Below are 17,744 nucleotides of genomic sequence, written 5' to 3'. Positions count from 1 at the left end.
AACCATAAGAAAATAACACAAGCAGTCTATTCTGGTCAACAATAAATCCGAAAGTCTCCAACTTGGCCTTCTCCATTCCCCAAAGTGAATACAGCAACATAAAATAAGATAAGCTCCAGACATATTAACCCGCCATATGGTATGGATTACCCATTACATCCATATGCAAAAATGAGAGAAGTTCAGATGGGGGAGAATCATACCAAATTAAAGATGTTGACCGAAACTCGTTATTTTATTAGCCATTGCGTTACCCTCACGAAGAATATGATAATAAAGAAAATTCGTGGCACGAATTCGTTCAAGGCAATTAACCCATAAGATACGCATCAGCCATGGCAATAACATCTTTAATTAACTATCTTTAATTCTTCACTAAAATGACATAATTCATTTTAAAACCTAGAAAACTTCCACAAGCAACATACTGTGAGAATTTTCTTTTTCTTTCGAATGATGGTTGTGAGCCTAGCTTTCGAAAACTCCATGTCAATACCCATTCGGCCATTCCCATTCCCATTCCCATTCACATTCTCCCCCTCCATGAGTTTAGAGAAATGTTCTCCATATTTATAGCTAGCGCTAGCTAACAAACTCTGCTTCAAACTATATAATTATAATAACAGTGTAATAACCCTTTAGATTTCGAAGTGCTAGAGAGTACTTGCGCCCCTATTTGATATTGTAATAATCTGCACGTAGATGTTCTATACCCTTGAGTTTCGATTTATTTGAAGCTATGTCCTATATTTTTCGATACCTTGTGCAACAGACATTGACAATTTAAAGTTTTAAACCTAGGCACACTGAAAATTGACAAAAAAGATTTTGTTGTTCTTGCAGAGTTAATATAAAAAGGGAAACCCAGATACACAGCAATCGTTTGTCTCAAAAGAAGAACGGGAAATCGTTGAAATATCTTATAAGATACTTCCATAAGACTAGAACCTCCCAATTTTACTAAATAAAATAGAAGGGTTCTAGCCCCCATCGATTTCAATGTGAAACTGACTTTGGACTTGGAGGGATATTTTACCTCCTCTCAACTTCGATCACTTAGTCGTGATCTATCGAGTCAGCTTCGCTTCTAAATGTATTCATCTTATCTTGTCGGTTTTGTTATTATCGATATTCTCAAACACTGATCAACTCGATGGCTTAATTTTTAAAATCTGTTTGAAAATTCTCTTTGTATCAAGCAATATTTATGTGAAAGAGATATAATTAGTAGTTTATGCAAACAAATGGATACATAGACCAAATGCTTCTTTTAGGACGCATGACCTTGCCGATAGCATCTTTTATTGGATTAGATTCCAAAAGAACTAAGACGGATTACTTGTCTTTACCAACTATTATTTTGAGTTATCATTTTGTTCAAGTTGAAGATAAATATTAAGCGGAAACAAACGCAACCTAACTTCGCTGGGCTATTTCAGATATTGGCCGGGCTGAACTATTATGAGAGATAGTGAGATACTTGACAGATTTAACTAATTTTTCGGTTGCTAAACCTCCAAAATTAGAAATATTAATTGCAAAACTAGTTTTCAAACAAGATGCACAACTTGAAATAATGTCTGTCAATTCTTTCTAGTTATGCACTTCAGCATCTCAACCCAGTTTGGAGTGCTTGACTTTGATAGTAATTTCGATGCGGTATTCCTAAGTGGAAGTGTAGCAAGGATTTCCTAGAGGAGTTAATGCCAATAACACGCATAAACCAGTTAAATCATGCAACCAAATAATGATCAACCACAATTTTCATATTGGTTATTGGAATATTTGTTGATAGTAATGATAGTAGGCATATACAAGGAGCCTCATTGGATAGTCTGTTGAATTTAACTTCTGCTTCAGTCAAGGTCACCTCAACTGAGCAACCCAAAAGGGGTATTTTCCATAAGCTACTAAGATTTTGTTACCTCAGCCAAGTCAAGTGAATTAGTGAAGTCATCCACTTACCGGTTTGTAAATCGCAATTCTTATTTGTTAATGCAACTCCGAAGAAGCGAGAAAAATTTAGACTAGAGTGCTTGATTATATTAGACTGGAAGTCATCCACTACCAATTTGTAATCTATATCTGTCTTGTGATGATAAAGCTTTCCTTGAATTTTAGCAAGGCAGAGCTCTCCTCATCATGGCAAGATTGCAGCAAATAAGAGAAACTGTTAGCAACCGAGCCATGAAATAACAGAAGAGTACTTGAAAGCATACACATGGATACCATTAAGAACAGGGAGAACGTATCTGTTTTGATATCTTATTATCTCATCAGTTCCGTTCCATTCCATTCCAAACCAGTTACCTCAAACAAACCAGTTTCCTTAAACAAATATCTTATTAGTTTTAGTTACCTTAAACTAATATTCTGCTTTCATGATTTCTTTTTGTTTTGATCAGAGATACTGTAATATTGTTGGCAACATGTTCTGTGATAAATACTCTGATACTCTGCTTCTTTCCATCTGCAATCCTCATTCTCTCATATTACAAAAAATAAAATAAATAAATGTTCTGCGCATTTATAACTCTGTCTTCTTCTTTCTTTCTTTTTTCCGCTTTGCATTGGAATCATTTGCTGTTCGTTTTTCACTTTACCATCATAAACATGGCCTTACCATCACCTCCTAATCCAAGACCAAACAAAGTGGTATATGATTATTTCTGGTGGCAAAACACATTAATCGTTCCAAAGCATGTTTTGCGTGAGTGCTCTACTCATATAGACTGAACTACTGAATTGTGGAGATGAAAAATTTTGATCAGGAGATTGGTGAAATGCTATATCCTTCAAAATGGCCAAAAAAGATCCCTCGGTGAAAAGGTCATGTATATATAAGCTGGTCTTGATAACATATATTAAACACCTTATTTCATTCATGTAGAAATGTAGAATTGTAGAGGCATGTAATACAATCATTATGTGCATCATTCTGAAATTTTTATTGGCATATGTGATACGTTATTTCTTCATCTTTATAACAACTACTGCAATTACTCTGGTTGCTAATGCATCCATCAACCAAATTACAAGTACAAACAGCAGACACAGGGGAAAGAACACAGGGAAACAAGAGCAAAAGAAAGCAACTGGAGACCGCTCAATTTTAGTTTCTCCTCCTCTTTCTTCTCCTTTTATTTGGTGTGATCATTCCAACAATTTCGATAAACCGCTCAGGAAACCTTGTGATCAAAAGATCTGCAAGAAGCCAAGAACTACTCCAACAATCAACCCACTTCCAAATGACAACAAACTTCCAATCAATAAGTTCAGTTGAATCATTTTCTTCTACACTTGAAGGTGGAAGTGAAGGACTTCCACATTTCTTCGGCAATGGATCTCCACACAATCCTGGGTTGCCTTCATAGGAAGTGATGTCGAAGGAAGTAAGCTGGGTTCCATGTGGTATAGGACCGGTGAGATTGTTGTGGGAGACATTGAACTTGGCAAGGAAAGTGAGCTGCATCAGTTGTTGAGGAATCTCCCCTGAAAGCTTGTTTTGGGAAACATCCAATGATTCAAGCAGTGTTAAGTTTCCCATGAAGGATGGAATGGAACCAGTGAAGAAGTTATTGGAAATGTTGAGAGAGCGAAGCCCCTTAAGATTCTCAATTAATTCGTGGATACTCCCTTCAAATCTATTGCTTGAGATATCAATGATTGCAAAGGCTTCTTGAATCCTTGGATAGTTCAACTCCAAACCTTTAGTTGCAATGCTCATTGAGTAAGCAAAACCACCAGACATGTAAAAGCCACTGGCCACAAAATTATTTTTTGCCCTCATATATGTTGACTGGTTCACATTGATGTCCACTCTCATCATAGCATTCTCAGAAAAGATGTAGTCAATCAGAAACTGACCTGTGAAATTATTGTGAGACAGATCAAAAATGCGCAACTTGGGGAAACCATGACTGTATTCAGGTTTACCCAACACACCATGGAATCCATTACTGCGCAATGCCAAAACTTTCAACTCTGGAAGAGTTCCCAACCAGAAGGATCCGGCTCCTCTAAAGTGAGCAAACCATAAAGTTAGTAAATTTCATAAAATCTTTAACCTCCATCTAATCAAATGGCTCAAAAATATCCACATGCATCAATTCATTACAAAAAATGTTGAAAATTCTTTTATACATTGACAATAACTCTAAATGCTTTATTTCTCTTCTTTTTTTTTTCTTTTTCTTATTTAACCTCCATCTTTGTTCTCTTCTGTAAACGTTTGCTTCAACTCCATGGATTTTTCAGCAAAGCAAAGTTGCAAAGATTCATGGTGCATATGAATGCTTCGGTGCTTATAAGATTATTGCAATATTCATAAACAATTGTGATTACCTTAACCGAATTATAAACAAAAAGCTTTAGAAAAAAATTGGGTAGATCGATCCTAGCTACAGTTCAATTATATACAGAAAAACCAACTATATTGGAAAACCCATGGCCATCATCACCAGAAATCAATATAATGCAAATTACGGAGGCTAGGGTCTAGAGACTACAGGAAGAGAAACTTGTGAAACCACTTTGGAATGAATGAAATGAAGGCTTTTCATATATTCTTTTCATTCAAAGCTGATCATCAAGTTATTTATCAATTCAGAATTTCAGATATGAAGATTCGCTTGATCAAAGATCGATGAAGATATATATCACGATATACAACCACTTTTTTATTAGTTTTTTTTTTTGTAGAAAAATTTTTTTTATAGAAAAAAGTGAATAGATTTTCAAATAAATGATTTTATTTAACGTAGATATATTTGAACCATTAGATTAGATGGATGTTAGAGATTTTATGAAATTTACTAACTTTATGGTTTGCTCACTTTAGAGGAGCCGGATCCTCACTAAAGTACCCAAGACACTGTGGAAGCATGCCACTCAAGTTGTTGTTTGACAAGTCAAGGAACTGAAGAGAAGTAAGATAGCAGAACAGTGGTGAAATTTCTCCAGATAGTTTGTTATCTGAAGCGTAATAAATGTCGGTGTATGGTGGACGTATTGGTAAGGGTCCTTGTACCGAGTTGTTAGAAAAGCTCAACACTCGTAGGTTAAGCCAGGGAAGAACAACTACATGTTGGTCAGCTTGAGGTTGGCCAAAGCCTGAAAGGAAGTTGTCAGAAATGACCAGCATCTGCAAAGTTTCAGTGCTTGTGTTCCATAACCATTTTGGTACTTCCCCATGCAATTTGTTTGCCGAAAGGTCCAACCATTGCAATTTTTGTTGGAATCTTAGGAAATTTGGAAACTCTCTTATGTTGCATGATCTCAACCCTAGAACCCGGAGCTGTGGAAGAGTTGCATTTGCGGATCTAGCTGCAGTGACCAACTCCAGTTTGTTCATAGAAAAAAAGAGATTTGGATGACATTTTCCAACTTGTGAAGCCTGTCAAACTCCACAACACCGCTCAAGCTATTGGAATCCAGACGAAGGTTCCGGAGGTTTATGATACTATAGAATGACTCAGGAAATGGCCCATAGAGTTTATTTTCAGTAAGTTCTATGTTAACTAGTCTGCTAAGGTTACCTAGCGTAGGTGGGATTGGACCAGTTAGCTCATTAGCACGAAGATAAAGATAATTGAGCTGTGTGAGGTTGCTAAGGGAAGCTGGAATATTACCATTTAAATTGATGCCTCGTAGTTCTAGGGTAGAAAGTTTATTTTGCTTGCCAACCCAAGACAAAGGACCGGAACTAAGATTATTATAAGAAAGTGACAAATATGTAAGCTGGGTAAGGTCTGCTAAGGATGCAGGGACTGGACTAGTAAACCTATTTTCTGAAATGTCCAAATAACTGAGCTGCCGAAGATTACTAACTGAAAATGGAATCACCCCAGAGAAACTGCATGCATTGACATCCAACTCATTCAATGAATCAAGCTTTTCAATCGAAGAAGGCAGGTTTCCGGAAAAACTAGTGCCGGCAAGTATCAATGACACGAGAGGACTACTTGTATTAAATTCAGGCGCGCATATGACCAAAGAGATCTTGGTTGAACCTCACACTAAGAGCTTTTACGTTTGGCAGTTTAAAAATTCTTGTGGGGAATTCACCAAAGATCCCACAATCTTTGAGGATGAGAGATGTCAAAGACGATAAATTTTCCATGGAATCAGGTACTGGCGAAGATATGTTAACAAAACTGAGATGAAGCTTTTGTAGACTGGTTAAGTTTTGAACTAGTCTAGTCATAGTGGATGTATTCATTTTCAACAAAGTTTCACCAGTAAACCTATCAAGATTGACAGAGAGATCAAGGGTAGACACCTTTGACAACTGTGAAACTTCAGATGGAACTTCACCAGAAAAGATCAAGTCAGAGAGATTAAGATACCTGAGCCTTGGAAAATTCCTAATGGCAGAAGGAACTCGAGAGTAATTGAAGTGATTGTTTGCAAGGTTCAGACTTTGAAGATGAGCAAGATGAAAGAGGCTACTACTGGAGTTGATAGAGCCATAGAGACAACTGCTACTAAGATCAAGGCCAATCACATGACCAGTCTTCTCATCACATTCGACACCATCCCATGAACAGCAGTCGTTACTTTTGCCACCCAGTTTCCATGATAAAACCTTTGGATACGCACCAAGATCGAAATAGATGAATTGATGATAAAGCTTTCCTTGAACTGTAGCAAGACAGACCTCTCCTCATCATGACAGGATTGCAGCAAAGAAGAGAAACTGCAAACACATGCGACATGAAATAGCAGAACACTTGAAAGCATACACATGGATGCCAATAAGAACAGGGATAAACCCATGGTATCTGTTTTGATATGTTAGTGTACTGTTCACTAGATAAGCATGGTAGTGAAAGTGAGAAAGCTATATATAGAATACAGACTGGACAACTTATGGAGCAGTAACATCACAAGAACATATGCATCTGAAATTGCATATACTTACAAGAAAATGTGCTTGACTTCTCTAGTGAGTAGAGACAAGTCAGTTAGATCTAGTCAATCCAACCAATTACCTAAAAAGCAGGCTAATCAGATGACAAGTTAAAAGACAGACAAAAGGTTTCATACTAGAAAGATGTCCTCACTCGAATTAGGGTTAGTTTGGTATTGTTGTGATTTTTAAAAAAACTGCTGCTGCTGTACTGCGAAAATAATAAGCTGTGAATTAAAACATTTTTGTGTTTGGTAAATATTAGTTTTAAAAGTGCTGGCAAGATAAAATTTGTTAATTTCTAATGTTTTTAATGACAACTACTTTTAAAAGTAACCTTCAGGTTGCTTCTAAAAGCTGCTACTAATAACCTGTAATTTTCAAAAAAAAGTTGATTTTCTTTCATTTACCAAACACTATAAAATCTAAAAGTTCGGATAAAAGCTGATTTTTTTAAAAAACGAAGCTATACCAAACTAGACCTTAAAGACCAACACGTTAGCTTCCATCAAGATTTTGAAGTCTTGTTGATTAGGATTGTTGTACATGATTTATAAGTAAATGACATATTCAAGAGGGCACAAAAATCAAGCATGCCATCAAGAATACGTTCCAACAAAGAGTTGGCTATCCTTTCGCCATCAAGAATATAAGTTCATTAAAATTGAAAATACAAAATTGAGCAACTACAACCGTCCAAGTATATTTTGAAAGTAATCGGAAAATCCGTAGAAACACAAGATAAAATAAATTAATGAAAGAATGTTTTTGATATGCATCACTTCAACATCACCGTCATATCAGTGTTATGCAAGCATAGATTGACTACAGTAGTTAGAGACGTAAGAAATGGTAAAAGATATGAAGAAAAAAAAACACAAAAAAGAGGCAAACAATAGATGCATGACCTTCATAACTACTGTGTTATCCTCTAGCTCACCGATAATACATGAGCTATAATCGATAAAGATTTAGTACTCAATTCTCAATCAAAACCTAGTTCGAAAACTCGAGCAACTACATTCCTCGACATTTAATCAAATCCCAGTGTAGCTTTCCTTCTTTACTACCAGAAAAAGACTCTCATATCGTCGTACTAGCCCCTTGTGCACTTTGCGAAACACTTGGAACTGATGGGGTAGTACCTTCACCATGACTTTGTCCCCTTCCTTGAACTTCAAAGGTCGCCTCTTCTCATCGGCCCATTTCTTCATTCTTTTGGCGGTGGGGTAAGACTAAGCTCATGAGCTTATTATCCTAGGTCAGAACAAGTTGATAGGATCCCCTTTATTTATGTCCCTCCCGTGTGAGGACGGGGGGACGTGTAAAAAGAAAGAGAGCGATGGGGTTTCTCTCGTTTTTGGCATAGCGGGCCTCTCATCTACGACATAGGTGTATATTTTTCCGTATGATATTGAATATAAAAAAATTTAAAATAGAAGAAGTGAAGACAAAATAGAAATAAATGTTTTTCTCTTTTCCGTAAAAGAACGAGGAAAGTATTTAAGCGAGAGGCATAAGCAACCAAACATAGACCCGCAAAACAAAAGAGGGAAAGAAAGAAAGAAAAACCTGTGCATCTCAGAGAAACGATGGCGAAGGCAGTTGCTGATTGGCAGAGCAACAAGGAAGCTGTTCAGGCCACTAACGACGACGCATCTGCCAGCAAACTGTACCTCCCTCTCTCTCTCTAACCCCTCCCCAATTATCCTTCTTTCTCTACTTTAATTTTGCATATATATATTTTCGCTACAAAACCCAACAAAACATGATGTCCTTGGTTGAATCCTATATTCATTTTCACTTACATTCTGTTTGGTCTTGAAAAAATACCCAAAATAGTTGAACTTTAGAAGCTTGGTGGTGCTGAGTTGAGACACAAAGTTGCTAACTTTGAACTGTTTTTGCTGTGATTAAGGTCCTGCGTGAAAAAGGGTTACATAAAAGACGATTATGTCCATTTGTTTGTGAGGAGACCTGTCAGAAGATCACCCATTATTAACCGCGGTATGTCTTTTTTGTTGTGTTAAGAGTTTTAGAGCTTGGGATTTAATCCACTGTTGGAGAGTTTTCATTTTTTGGTTTGGTTTTGTTTATTCTTTAATGAAGGTTACTTTGCCCGCTGGGCTGCGTTTCGCCAGCTTTTGAATCAGTTTCTTGACACTGAAGTCGGCGAAAAGGGTGAGCTGAAGAAGCAGATATTGTCACTTGGAGCTGGGTTTGATACCACTTATTTCCAGTTGCAGGTGCATTTGTTTTCATGGTTTGTGTCTTGATTCTTTTAGTAGATGAGATGCATTGATGTATGCATTTGCTTTGTTTGGCTTTGTAATTGCGAAATAGGATGAACCCTTTTACAGATAGTTTTGGGGATTAGGATATACCGAACTGTTGTACGGTTAAGTTTCATAGTTCTTTATTTTTGTTTTTTTCTCCTGCAGTCTGTCAATGTGTTGATAGCAGTGTGTATGTGTGGGGTTACTGACACTTTCTTTTACTTGACCTCTTTGTTGACAGGATGAAGGCAGGGCACCATATTTATATGTGGAGTTGGATTTTAAGGAGGTGTGAATTATAAACCATTAATTACCATACGGGTACTGTTGGCAACACACGAATGTGCTGTGTGGAAGCAGTGTGCCAACTTACATAAAATGTTTTTAAGATCAATACTTTGTGGATGAACTCATGCTTAACCGTCCCTCTGATTTGGATTAGTTAGCATTTAATTCATCAAGTACAGATAAAGTTGTCCTCCCTTTTTTGTGTTTTGGTTGCACCTATATCAACGAAGAAGCTTGAGTTATATGGTCTTTTCTTGGTAGGTTACTAGAAAGAAGGCAACAATTATTGAAACCTGCAGTCAAATGAGGGACAAAATTAGTGCAACAGCATCAATCTCACAAGGTCAGTACTCCTTTGTTTCTGGTGCTATGTATACTACATGCGTTTTTTGAGTGCTCTTGAGAATTTGTTAAGTACGTACCTGAATTTAGAAAAACTGTAACTTTGGTGCATGACTTCGATCCTTATTATCAGGGTAAGCAAGTTATTTCATTTGATTGTTTTTGAAAGAAAAATACTTTTTCTTTTGTAGTTGCATATGGTTCAACTATTTGAACTCCTCTCAGTACATCATTTTAGTATTTTTACTTTTGTAGAGAGAGGAGAAGTGCTCAGTGACCACTATAAGCTACTTCCAGTTGATTTACGCGATATACATCAATTAAACGAGGTCATTGCTTTGGCTGGTATGGATCCTAGGTATGTGCTTACAGGCAATATTCTTCCTTTGTTGAATTGGATTTCATCACCGTCTTTGAACATTCTATGGATCTTTGAGCTATCAGTGTCTTTGTTTATGGCATAGCATGACCCTTCCATTTCAAATAATAACTATTGTATCCTCGTTAAAATTCTGATGCTTTTAGTGTCACTAGGATTCTGTTATTAATACTAATACAAAGTGTTGTATCGTAAATTACTCGTCTACACTTCTAAATTTCATCTAAAATTATTGTTGAAATTGTTGGTTACTGCTTCTGGAATACCTAAAAGACCTGTTTGTTTCTATAAACAAAATATAAGGCCTGTGATGTTTTGAGCAGAGAATGTGGGAGAAATAAGTAAGACACATATTTTCCTTTTAGATAAATAAAATTGAAGGTTGGAATTTGCTAATAAAGAGCCAAGAAAGATTGCAAGGAAGAATATATATATATATATATATATATATATATTTATATATATAAGTGTAGTACGTTCGAGAAAGCTCATGGAAGAGGGCCTGTTTCGACCTCCTTTGGTCTAGTGAAAGCCTGCAGTATGGTTAACGATTTCAATCAATCAATCTTCTTTTTATTTTATTTTATTTTGATTTCTTCAGTCTTCCCTAATAAAATCATGGAAAGTCGTGATATTTTACGTTTTTAGTTAGATTCTTCATGATTCATTTATTGATTTTATTCTGATATTATTATCAGCCTGCCAACTTTTATAATTGCAGAATGCGTTTTGATATACATTGATCCAGAATCCAGTCGTGCCATAGTTGGCTGGGCATCGAAAACATTTTCAACTGCCATTTTTTTCTTATATGAGCAGGTAACACCGTAACATGCCTCTTCAAGTTATGAAGTCATTAGTTCGATCTTTCTTGCTTCTTTTGATTTGAGATTACATTAGAGAGGTGGTTTTATATGAGTTTCTTGCGTGTATGGTTTTGTTTACATTGTGGTGCTTCAACAGATTCATCCAGATGATGCTTTTGGGCACCAGATGATCAGAAACTTGGAGGTGTTATACTTCTCTTTTTCATTATTTTCTTGTTTATATTCTGAATAATTTGGCATGTATCTTTAAAATGTTTAGTCATTTTGGCCCCTTGCATATCTATCTCTTTCTGTTATTTCAGTTTTCAGTTCACTAATGACAGGTAACAAATGTAATGAAAAAGAAAAATAAATTAAAGGGAGCAGTGGGGTGGGAAATTGCTCATCAATGTGGAAATAAACCAAAATGATCCCAACAACAGATCATAACAAATTGATTATAATATTGTTTTGGTTTTCAAATTAGTAATATATTCATCTTGATCAACAGAATATAATAATAGATGCATATGCAAATATTTTGGTTTTTTCATAAAAGCTACATTGTCTGTGTAAGATACTATAGGACTATAGGAGTACTAGTACCTGAGCTGGGTCAGCTAGCATTCTGATAACTGGTTGAAAACAAAAGAGTGGATTTTGAATCCCAGATAGATGTAACAATACTACATATTTCCGTGGTGCGTTGAGACATCGCTCATTAACATTGCTTTATATGGCCAGTTGGCCAAGACCCACGGATATATGCACTCCTGATTGTTGCTTTGTCTGGAATTGTTTATTCCTAAGCTTGGCGAGTCAGTTGTCCAAAAAAAAAAAAAATTAACCTTGGCAACTTTGTTTCACTAGGCTCTCAAACTGTATTATTTAGAATATGTTTTTTTCTGGAATTCGGACATGCTTAGAAGAGGAATGATAGGAAATTCAAGGATAGTGAACTTTTTCATATCTGCAGATGAAGTCTATATCCTTCTTTCTTCTCAAATATCTTTTTTATTTTCTCTATAGATTATGAACGATAGTCTGTTTGCATGTTCTTTCACATAAGCACTGCATGTAGAGTGGGAGTGCACCTCTACTTTTTATTATACAGTTAAACTATGTAAAAAAGAACTAGTGATAAATGGATCCAATTTTGAAACACTTGGAAGACAGGCTACATGGCTACAGCTTATCATTTTTTAAATAATTCACATCTTCTTATTCATGCTTAATTTTATCTGTGGATTACTTTGGGCAAAGCTATGCTGCTCAATAAAATATCATATTACCGGAATAAATACAAAAAATGAGCATTATTGTGTTCTGATTTTCAGAGTCGAGGTTGTGCACTCTTGGGAATACATGATACGCCAACATTGCTGGCAAAGGAAGGACTTTTTCTTGATCAAGGATGGCAGGTACATGTTTAACAACTCTTTTGGACCATACAGTATATGATGACACACCAGTAACTAGGCAATTTACAACAGTGAATTATGGAGCAGTAATGTAGCTGGAAAAGCAGAAACTAGATGTGCTGAAATAAAAAGGCAACTTTTTTTGTTTGCTGTAGGTAACTGAAATCATTCAAGTAAAACTTTTGTATTATATGATGTTCAAATTATGCCATGTATAGAGGAGTGCTTCTTATATATTTGCAATTCAAAATGATGATTATGGTTCAGCTTCCTTTCAAAATGAATTTTTTATTTTTATTTTTGTAGAGTTGGGGTTTCTTTGCCAATTTCCTCCTTTAGTTCTATCTCACTGAATGATGTTATCTTTATTTTAATGTTGTGATTTTGTATCTGTGGGGTTTCAGAGAGCTCTTGCCTGGGACATGCTGAAAGTATATAGTACTTTTGTTGACGCTCAAGAAAGACGCAGGTATGCAAGATCTACATCTTGGAATTATTTGAGTAGTATATCCATCTTTTCCATGGGCGTGGTTCACTTCATTTTCTTGGGGATGAAACGAGGGGATAGATTATGTTCTACCAATTCTGTGACTAGGAATCTGGGAAATAATAGGATCTGGGTCGTAAGTTTTGCTACCAGAGTGTTGCATTTAGTGTCTGTGTTTCTTTAAATACACAGTTTTATCCTTGGTCCTTCTGTAAAAATCATAAAAATTATTGAAATAACTTATGTCTTTAGCAAAAGATATTGAGAACTCTGGTAAGAACTTAAACGGTGGTTCAGGGAATGAATGTTAGAAAAGGGTAGCTGCCTTTGCTGATTCTTTACAAAAAATGACACCCACTGGACTTCTCTGGAATCCTCTTCCTGATTTTAGGTTCTTTATTATTTTCATTGCAGTTTAGATTCCCTAGATCATATATCATTGTGATGTTGTGGTACCATCTCTGCCTTTTGAGGTTCTAATGCTTCTTTCTAGAATATGAAGGGTCCTTTCCCTTCCCTTTTTTTGTTTTTCCTGTCTATGCTCTTGCTCTTTCTATCAACTTTTTATCTGGCAAGCTCACTATCATTTCTGAACATTCTTGACAAGATTCTCATATATGATGTCTTGATCATTAGGATTGAACGATTGGAATTGTTTGATGAATTTGAAGAATGGCACATGATGCAGGCAAGTCAACTCCTCCTTTCTGTTGTAAAATAAAGATTGTGCTAGGATTTATTTGGTAAAAATATATTCCACAAGGATTTACTGTGGTGGGTCTAGATTAGTAAAGTTGGTTTCCTCTTTGTTTTGTGCATACGCTTAAGCACATATCAGCATATACATACGCTGGCCCATGGTTCATGGACCACAGCGAGTCCGGGTGACCAAGGGTGTGAGTGTCACAAGCATCCATTGGTCGTCTTATTTGGAGGCTGAATTGTGTCAACCATTCTGTTGTGTACTGGAAACTGCTGATTTATTTGGGATCACCCCTATTGCTCCCCTTTATTTGGGAGGTAGTGGTTATTTGGGAGACAAACATAGGTTTATTGTCAATTGTTCACTTATTTGGATGGGTATATCATTCTTTATCATACTGCTGATTTTCAGGAGCACTACTGTGTGGCTTATGCGATCAATGATGCCATGGTATGTCCATATATGCCTGAAAAACTGCGATGCATCTCCTTTTCATCACGTATAAGCTTTTTTATTCACATCAAGTTGTTAATTTTTTTCATTAAACAATAACGTAACTTATTCATCTCTTCTCATATGAAGAAAGTTTAAGACCCAAATCTTCACTCTTCCAAAAGTTCTACTTTAGAACTTAAAAGATGCTACTTTATTTTTTTTTTCTGAAAGGGGCTGTGATATTACTATCATGCAGCCCTATTATGGTTTCTCAAACATATTGCTTGTTCTCTTGGTTATAATTTCTACTACTTTTGACACCATTATTCAGAATCTTTTTGAGGATTTCGGCTTCGCAAAAGACCAGCAGAAGCACAAGCCCATCACCTCCTCATCAGCATCACCATGAAAGCATCATACTGGACGATGACCGTAACCGTGATCCCATGATGTTTTTCCCAAGTTTGGTTAAACAATGTATCAGATAGGCACTTCTGATTTTGAGCAGGAAAAACAGACAAAGGGTCTCTCAAGTCTAGTATTGCCTGTATTGGCTATAGTTATCCAAATGAGTGGTGACCATATGTGTGCGTATATTGTTTTGGCTTAAAGAGAAAGATCCTTTCATCTCTGTGCTAGCTGTTTGCAAAGAAAAAAAGACTTGGTAGGTCCACCAAAGCACCAAATTTCTGTAATTGTATTGGCTTGTAGGGTTTGGGTCATGTGAGGGGGGATAATGTGCATGGTTGGTTCTTTCCTACTGTGTTCTCTATTCTTTTCCCCTATGATGATTTTGCTTGCCCTTTTCCATATCTTGTTTTCTTCTTTCTTGGATGATGATCATGCCATTAGTGTGGACTTTATAGTGGAGAATCTATTCACATATTGTTGATAATATTATCTCTTTTCTTCTTTTGAACTTTGGCCTCAAAACTGATTTAACTGACAGTATGAAATGAAAATTACTGCTTCCTAATGTGTTTGTATTCCTGCATAAGAATACGAGTAATCTAGGATTATGAGTTTCTGGGTAGCTTTCTTATACAATGGGTCTTAGAATGTAAAGATGCTAAAATTCTTGTCATTACATGCTGTTAGATAATCAAACGAACCCAGTAGTATAGTTAAGCACTGTAATAACCATATGATATCAGAGAGTTGTATGGTTTCTGATTTGTGCTGTTTCTTTCTTTTCTTTTTCTCTAAAAAGTATTCTTGAAAGTGATATGTCATCAGATTAACTTGGTGGAAAAGTAAAATGTTCTTAAATCTAGAAATGTTTACATTAGTAGAACCCCATTTGTATTTACTATTTAGTGATTGGGACTTGCTTCGAATTTGGCAACCTCCATAATTTGGTGGTAACAAAGGGCTAGAAATCCGAAAATGAGAAAGGAAATCTCCATTAGTCTCGACATCAAAATACCACTTTATTATCCATCATTCTTTTCTTGAAGCATTCAGTGAGCTCTCAAAATAATGTTGGTCTAGACCTACTGTACGACCAACATTGTTACATTTTTCAGTTTTCCGGTCAAATAACTCTGCGTTTTCAGACGAGGCCATGAACTGGGTAAAGGCACTTCACTGGCTTCCAGTGGGGAAAAGGTTGGACTTGGTAGTAGGACAACAGGAGGAAAGATCCCCACTTTCTTTATCGAACAGTTACAATCTTTGGATTGCTGCCCTTATATCACTCGTTTCTGTTCAACTTTCTAGCCTCCCTCTTTGGATGTATCTCAATTAGACACCCAAATTTAAGGAATACAAACCATTTGTGTCCTTTTTCTGGTAAAGGGTTGGTTATTTTATTGTTGTCTGTTACAGCTTGCAAACTTCCGGTGCCATCCACAGGCCTTTGTTTATTGTTTAGCCATCAACTGGTTTAGAAAGTCTGAGAAAATCTTTTAAGGATTACGTACTTGGTTACAGCTTGTCTAACTTGGAGCATTGGCTGATTCAAATCTCTACAGTGTGCTTACATGCGCCTCGCTAGCTTGGTATTTGGGTTATCCTATACCCTAAATCAAGAATTTCAATATCCGGACGACCGGACAGGATAAACAGTCTCATAGAGATGTTCATTTTATCACAAGTGACTATAATATAAAGGAAATCTAATATTAGGTATCTAGTTAGACCATAAAATTCTTAATCAATGACTAGGCGAACACTACTCATATTTTATGTTGGTATAATATTTTGAAACTTACGGTTATGGGTTGCAACTTACAGTTAATTATATGTTTCAAAAATATAATGTAGGTATATTTTCTATGTTTCGAAACTTAATGTTTCGATGACTTTCCATACTTACGGTTATGGGTTACAACCCCTTGACACGAAATTTCAAAAGCAACTATGATATCCTGTCGTCATGTTCATAATTTCACCATGTCGAAATCTAAGTGACATTCTGAAGTATATTCGAGACTGTATTCCAATCATTTTCATAAATTGGAGTACCGAAGTTTCCACAATACCAAAGTTAGAAATATTGCCTAAAGTACATATCTAATTAGCAAGCAGAGCTTCTTGCTTCTCAAAGATTGTAGAGCTCCACGGGAATCTTAGTTTCTGAGGAACTTTAGGTGTTTGGAGAAAGTGGTATTTTAGAAAGACATATTAGGGTTTCATTTATAAACATAGAATTTTAGGCCTAAAACAAATTAGAATCAATGTGAAACTGTTTATATTCGTAAGAAATAAATAAAAAGTAACTAAAGATGAAGAATATTTTGAAAGGAACATTTTATGCAGTTCATGAAGAATCAGATACTCAAACTAACAAACCCAGGCTAGGAGCATCCAGTGAAAACTGAGCATCAAACTTTGAACAAGGCCATTAAGTTTCAGCTTTTCTTTCCTCTTTTGAGTTCATAAGAATTCAGATTAGACAATGTGGGGGTTAATAACACAGAAAGAACAACTTTCACACCATTCAGTATCAAATTTCACAGCAAAGTCTAAAGCTCCCAAATACTTTTCCTCATCAAAAATTGTTCTCAAAGAGAAAAGGGTGTGAATGCATGTGGTCTGGGATAAGAGATAGTTGGGTCCAGTGAGACCATGAAGAAGAAAGTTGGGAGAAAAAATCCTTTCACAGTTATCAATCTCTCTATACCAGTCAAGTTCTTTGTTTTCACTCTATATTGTCTATTGCCTTTGCTTTTGTCTCTTAAAAGGTTCCACTTATTGGGGAATATCTATGTTGTATGCTTCACTATCTCTGATGTCTTCTTTTTTTCTTTTTTTTATATAAATATACTCTACTGTTATTTGATACTATGCAATTTGCAATATTATGCTTTGTGGAAAGAATATTAGACAATGAGTGTGTGATACAAGAAAGAGGAGAAGAGCCCAAGAATTGAAAAATGTTGATCATGATCGAAATAGTCACCCCAAGGATGATGATTGTATGGCTGAAAGTTGAAATTTGAAAGTGCATCAACAATCACAAATGCACCTACCAATTGTTACTTGTAAGGCAAAATAACCTACGAGTAAAAGCAAGAGTGATCATTTTACGTGAAACATACATTCCATTAACGAAAATTTAATGTTTTACAGTTTTAATTAATTTATTAAAGAGATAATTTCACTTTACTACCCTGAACTTTAGGTCTAAAATCAGTTTGATACCTCATCTTTTTTTTTAATCAGTTTCATACCTAAACTTTTAAAATGACATCAA

The 17,744-nt window shown here is 35.8% G+C and overlaps 2 protein-coding genes across 2 annotated transcripts; one reads left to right on the top strand and one right to left on the bottom strand.

The window, feature by feature from the left end:
- Window positions 1-3,112: 3,112 nt before the first annotated feature.
- On the bottom strand, window positions 3,113-8,124 carry LOC101290705 (LRR receptor-like serine/threonine-protein kinase HSL2-like). The gene is made up of 6 exons (XM_004308453.1): window positions 8,056-8,124; window positions 6,348-6,586; window positions 5,538-5,854; window positions 5,030-5,112; window positions 4,836-4,918; window positions 3,113-4,019 (listed from the first exon to the last, which is right to left on the bottom strand). The coding sequence occupies exons 1-6, from the start codon at window positions 8,122-8,124 to the stop codon at window positions 3,113-3,115; spliced, it is 1,698 nt and encodes a 565-aa protein (XP_004308501.1).
- Window positions 8,125-8,456: 332 nt separating this feature from the next.
- On the top strand, window positions 8,457-14,891 carry LOC101315088 (leucine carboxyl methyltransferase 2-like). The gene is made up of 13 exons (XM_004306938.1): window positions 8,457-8,582; window positions 8,829-8,917; window positions 9,020-9,156; window positions 9,428-9,475; window positions 9,736-9,817; window positions 10,072-10,174; window positions 10,894-11,014; window positions 11,159-11,206; window positions 12,339-12,422; window positions 12,827-12,891; window positions 13,546-13,597; window positions 14,024-14,062; window positions 14,379-14,891. Exons 1-13 carry the CDS (start codon window positions 8,503-8,505, stop codon window positions 14,454-14,456), a joined length of 1,026 nt encoding a protein of 341 aa, XP_004306986.1. The 5' UTR covers window positions 8,457-8,502; the 3' UTR covers window positions 14,457-14,891.
- The last annotated feature ends 2,853 nt before the right edge of the window (window positions 14,892-17,744 follow it).

Source organism: Fragaria vesca, linkage group LG7, assembly GCF_000184155.1.
Source record: "Fragaria vesca subsp. vesca linkage group LG7, FraVesHawaii_1.0, whole genome shotgun sequence".
NCBI classification, from domain to species: domain Eukaryota; kingdom Viridiplantae; phylum Streptophyta; class Magnoliopsida; order Rosales; family Rosaceae; genus Fragaria; species Fragaria vesca.
Note: the sequence above shows the minus strand (reverse complement) of the source record. Positions and strands in the feature narration are given on the sequence as shown.

Excerpts from the sequence above, each read along its gene's own strand:
- LOC101315088 (XM_004306938.1), top strand. The coding sequence starts at position 8,503 with ATGGCGAAGGCAGTTGCTGATTGGCAGAGCAACAAGGAAGCTGTTCAG. Across the intron at positions 8,918-9,019 it reads ATCACCCATTATTAACCGCG|GTTACTTTGCCCGCTGGGCT; the intron begins GTATGTCTTTTT and ends TCTTTAATGAAG. Across the intron at positions 12,892-13,545 it reads GACGCTCAAGAAAGACGCAG|GATTGAACGATTGGAATTGT; the intron begins GTATGCAAGATC and ends CTTGATCATTAG.
- LOC101290705 (XM_004308453.1), bottom strand. The coding sequence starts at position 8,124 with ATGAAGAAATGGGCCGATGAGAAGAGGCGACCTTTGAAGTTCAAGGAA. Across the intron at positions 4,919-5,029 it reads TGAGCTTTTCTAACAACTCG|TTCCTTGACTTGTCAAACAA; the intron begins GTACAAGGACCC and ends ACTTCTCTTCAG. Across the intron at positions 4,020-4,835 it reads GAGGATCCGGCTCCTCTAAA|AGGAGCCGGATCCTTCTGGT; the intron begins GTGAGCAAACCA and ends TGCTCACTTTAG.